At 35.7% G+C, this 4,733-nt stretch overlaps 1 protein-coding gene across 1 annotated transcript; it reads left to right on the top strand.

The window, feature by feature from the left end:
- Window positions 1-577: 577 nt before the first annotated feature.
- nrg4 (neuregulin 4) lies at window positions 578-3,609 on the top strand. Its single transcript, XM_016448432.1, has 5 exons — window positions 578-729; window positions 1,521-1,595; window positions 1,844-1,937; window positions 2,035-2,187; window positions 3,303-3,609. Exons 2-5 carry the CDS (start codon window positions 1,586-1,588, stop codon window positions 3,376-3,378), a joined length of 333 nt encoding a protein of 110 aa, XP_016303918.1. The 5' UTR covers window positions 578-729; window positions 1,521-1,585; the 3' UTR covers window positions 3,379-3,609.
- Window positions 3,610-4,733: the final 1,124 nt, after the last annotated feature.

Genomic DNA, 4,733 nt, shown 5'->3' with positions numbered 1-4,733 from the left:
AAGTCTGCAAAGTTCCCACGATTCCATGCATACCTGAGACGCGCACAGAACTTCCCTATTAGCATATCTGGCATACCTGAGTCTGACACCAAACCCAGCCGGCCTACACACAAGAGAGAGCAAAGCAGTCTCACTGAGAACCACACCTGCTCTTAACGCACTTAAAATAACAGTATCACCCCCCACAGTTTCTAGTAATACATATCTGAAGAAACCTAAAGTCTACAATGGAAAAACATGTCATGACCCAATCTTAAATGTTTGAATCTGCTCAAAATAAACAAGAAAATCCAAAAAGATGGAATAAATATGGTGATTCACTTTTTTGAGCAGCTTTCTTTGTTACAGAAAGTCTTTTTTTGTTGGAAGTTTGTGATGCAACGGCAGGTAATTCCCTACAAATGAACTCCTGTCATTATGTTCTACCGACGCATGATGAGAATCGTTCCATTCACAAATGTGGACAAACAGCAATCACAACATTTCTGAGCTCAAAGGGATCCGCCCACCGCGCTTATGTGACCCTGAACCGCACGGTGACGTTTAGCTCAGAAGTTATTTGAGGAAGACGAGGTGACTCACCTGCACTGGATTTCACCTGCACGGTAAGCCTTCACTGCCATTTCCCTGAAACACAGCGTGCCATTAGGATTTCGTACATCTCAGCAAACTTTCAAAAACTCAAGCCTTCGAAAAGTGCATGAAGTCAAGCACAAAAACGGTAAACAGGTGAGTCCTGAGACAGGCAATTTATGAATTATGCTTTTTGGGGGGAAAAAAATGTAAAGACTGAATGGAATTCTTAGTAATGCTTCATTTAAATATCAACTTTGTCTCAAATGTTTCTCCTAAAAGAAGAAATCTAAGAAGAAATCCAAATAGACATGAATGAGACATATAGTTTGAGTAGAGAGCTATAAAGTTAATGTGGATTTTGATGTCAAATATTTGATTTTGGGTTGAAAACCTATAACATTTGACTAGATTTTAGTGTCTTGGCAAATCTGAGCACAGCTCGAGATCCTGTTGAGGTCTCGTCTGAAACTCTAAAGAGACATGTGAGAATAGGATCTTTTTCACGAGAAAAAGAATCTGGGAAGCATGCTTTCCATTTAATATCATTGCTGTCACATGTCACAATTGAGATATTAAATAATTCTCACATTTTTCATTAAATAAATTGTCTTTATATTGCAGAGCCAATACAATCAACTGAGTGTTTGAAATATATATGATATTATTTTTAACGTGATAATATAATTACAGTATATTTGAATATATACTATAACAGTACAATTTAACAGTTAATATAAAAATACTTATATACACATGTATACACATATATATTGACGGATTAATAAAGATTTTAATAATGATCATATTGCATATTTATTCTGTATGAATGTTGAAATCTTATTCTGTATGAATGTTGAAAGCAACCAATAATCAACTGATCAAAACATATTGTAATCTTTCTGGACAAATGTAAGCTAACCTGACCACATTTACTTTATTCTCAGGTGATCATCAAGTGAATGCTGTCAGCTGAAATTTCCATTACGAGAAGATCTATTTAGTATTTCCCATGATGGCAGGTAATACAAACATCTAAAAACACAGGGAAAAATATTAAAGATAATAAAATGTAACAAGAAAATTAATTTGATATAAAATACTATATCATATGCAAATCACACTTGCTGTTGTTTCCGTAATGTGGAATTCTTGAAATGCAAATGCAAATTAAATGCAAAATAAAAAAACAAAGTGCTCTGCTGATAAAGGTGTGCTAGATAAATGATGCATTTATTTTTTGTTTCCTTTGGGTTTCCTCTTATTATAGAACACGGTGACCCTTGCACTGGGTCAGAAGCCAACTTTTGCATGAATGGAGGAACATGCTTTAAAATACCCTCGGTGTCTACTCCCACATGTGTGTAAGTATCTTCACAAACAGAATATCTATTCTTTGGCCATTTACATTATAGCATACCTATGAAATGCTTTGCTTGAAACCCCTGTCCTGTCCTGTAGTTGCAGTGCGAACTATGAGGGCAGCAGATGTGAGCAGTTCCAGCTGTTCAGTTTCTCACGGGACAGTGAGGAGAAGGGCATGATCGCTGCAGTGGTCATCATCGCCCTCCTCATCCTAGTGGTGCTCGGTTTGGTCATCTACTACATCTGCAAGTGAGTCACGTGGGCTTTTGATGATGAAGTTTCAGATTCAATACAAGTTTTATCGACATTTTAAAGAGACATGCGGTGGATTACCACAGAAAACAATTTAACTCATCTCTCAGATAATAAAAAGAACTGTCTACTGTAACGCATTTACAACCGGAAGTTGATATAATTAAGTAATATCACAAGAGCAAGATTACTACTTCCTGCAAAGCAGGCATGAGGTGGTTGTGAGGTAATCACAGCCCTGCTTAACTATAAATACTCGCTTTTTCCTACCTTATTTTAATGTAAAAACGCAGCCATTTGTAACTTGAATGTGCAAGACTTCCGGTGTCATTCTCTTCCAGTTATTTTAGCTGTACAAAAACAGTACGTTATGCTGCTTTATATTGCAAACTATTTGTTATCATACTATTTAAATGTATTATATTAACCATAAGCGCAAATAGTTTTACCATTTACTGCACGTCTTAGTTATTCTTCTAGTTTGCCTGTTTACTTAGAGCAGCTAATGAAACGGAAGTCTCACACATTCACATTACATAGCTTCTGTGTAGCAAAGTAAGCTGGACACAACATTTCTGTAAACAGTTAATGTTAATATTTTGGGCACAATATTGCCAGTTGCTTGATCTGTTTTTGCTCCGCCAACGCATTTTATTCTAAATGAAGGGACAGCAGAATGAAACATTTTTTTAAATCATTTTTTGAAGGAATCGGTTGAATGAATGATTCAGCGTCACTTACAACGGAAGTGAACATGGACGTTTGTGAACTTCAAAATAATCACTGTTTCACAAGTAAAGCCACAAGAAGTAAACAATATAAGAGCTTTTATAATATTATAATAGTTAGCTTACATTTAGAATTTTAGATCCTTCAAAGATTGGTTCAATTTACTTCCTTTGTAGGCTAATCCTAACCTTTGATAAAAAAAAATGCCATTGAATGTGCTTAACTTGAACCCAGAATATTCTTTTAAAGACTATCAACTTATCGATTAATATCAACTTATGAAATGTTAACATCTTTTATGTCATCTTTTTGAACCCCAAACAGTCCCCCAACAGTTCTGGTGAATTATAATTCTCTTTTCTATTTGTACTATTTTTTCCCAGAATAAAGAGAAACGCCCGGAGTCAACCAAAGCCTGAGGAGTACTGGAGAGTCAAATCAAGCAGTCAGCCGGTGTGACTCGACTTTTGAAACAGATGCATGTGAACTCGACATTGGTGTTTGAAAGAGGCTTTGACGTTGTGGACAACTCCATTATGATTGATGACAACTTTACCTTGTAACATCGCCCCCTTGTGGAGGTCTTGGACTCAATGTGAAAATTTGTCAAGTGCACAGTAGCTCAACTTGCCAGCTACTCTCAAAATATCTTTGTTAATGTTCATAGATTTTGTAAATAGTTCTGTCAATTAAAACACCTTAATTTCAATATGTAAAAAGGATGCAGATTCTTTACAAGCAAACTGTTTCCATATCAGATGTTCAATGGAAAGCAATACATTTCAAAATGAGCATCCTTAGCATAGATTTTAATTTGAATTAGATATAGAAGAGTTAATAATATAATGGTCTCGTGCCATGTACATACATTTTTACACTGTTGTTTTTGATTTGGCTGAAACTTTGTACTCTTTATACTCATTTCTTTTTTATTTCTACTGGATTACTGGAATCACTTCACACGGTTGAAATGTTTTACCATTAAATGTAAGTAACAACAACATGCTCAATAATTAATACACACCACCGGACTGGACATCATTTCCCTAATCATTTGGAATCATTTTATAAAATATATTGGGACCATATTTAAAGAAAATATTTCAAACCTTTTCAAAATCAAACATGTTCACGTCATATACAGCAAGCGTGTTACTATTTCTGCAGTATGTAGACCAGGGGCGTAGATTACGCGGGGGACGTGTCCCCCCCACTTTTAATATCACGTAAATTCGTCCCCCGCACTTTTTCGGGCAAGTGTGTTCGCATAGAGGTTTCCAAGAGCTGGTGTGAATAAATATAGATTTAAATTCAAAGAGACAGTATAGTCTGTGCATGATCTGATGTTTTATTCGGACCCAGATTAAGACGAGATTAACATCGCGGAGCGCTAAACACTCATGCAGTGTGTGTTTCATTCACACTCGAAGCCGGAGGCGCTCTCGCGCAGAAAGTCGTACGAGGAAATGGACAGAAGCGTCCAGCTATCGCTGTATGAACAGTTGTTTTCACAGAAAAACAGAAACGTTTGGAAACATGAAGACATTAAAGGTACGATTGCGACAATACACAATATATGGTTTATTTGTGTTTGTCAAGTCATCTCCAGGTAATAAATAAAGTATATGAACAATGCAGTGCTAATTGACATTGGCATTTATTACAGTATAGAAACTATCCTGCCTTATTATGTGATAAAAAAGTGTTTGTAGTATATAAACAAATCATTATTATCGGTTATTGTCAAGCAGTTATCTGATTTCTAAGCCAATTAAAAGCTAGAAATTAGAGAAAAATTAAAGTTGCCTATACAC

Source organism: Sinocyclocheilus anshuiensis, unplaced genomic scaffold (assembly GCF_001515605.1).
Source record: "Sinocyclocheilus anshuiensis isolate Anshui unplaced genomic scaffold, SAMN03320099.WGS_v1.1 scaffold387, whole genome shotgun sequence".
NCBI lineage: Eukaryota > Metazoa > Chordata > Actinopteri > Cypriniformes > Cyprinidae > Sinocyclocheilus > Sinocyclocheilus anshuiensis.
This window is presented reverse-complemented; position numbering and strand designations above follow the sequence as displayed.

What these genes read in the sequence shown, in the direction of transcription:
- nrg4 (XM_016448432.1), top strand. An exon ending in GTGTCTACTCCCACATGTGT is followed by an intron (nt 1,938 to 2,034) that starts GTAAGTATCTTC and finishes CCTGTCCTGTAG; the next exon opens with TTGCAGTGCGAACTATGAGG. An exon ending in GTCATCTACTACATCTGCAA is followed by an intron (nt 2,188 to 3,302) that starts GTGAGTCACGTG and finishes ATTTTTTCCCAG; the next exon opens with AATAAAGAGAAACGCCCGGA.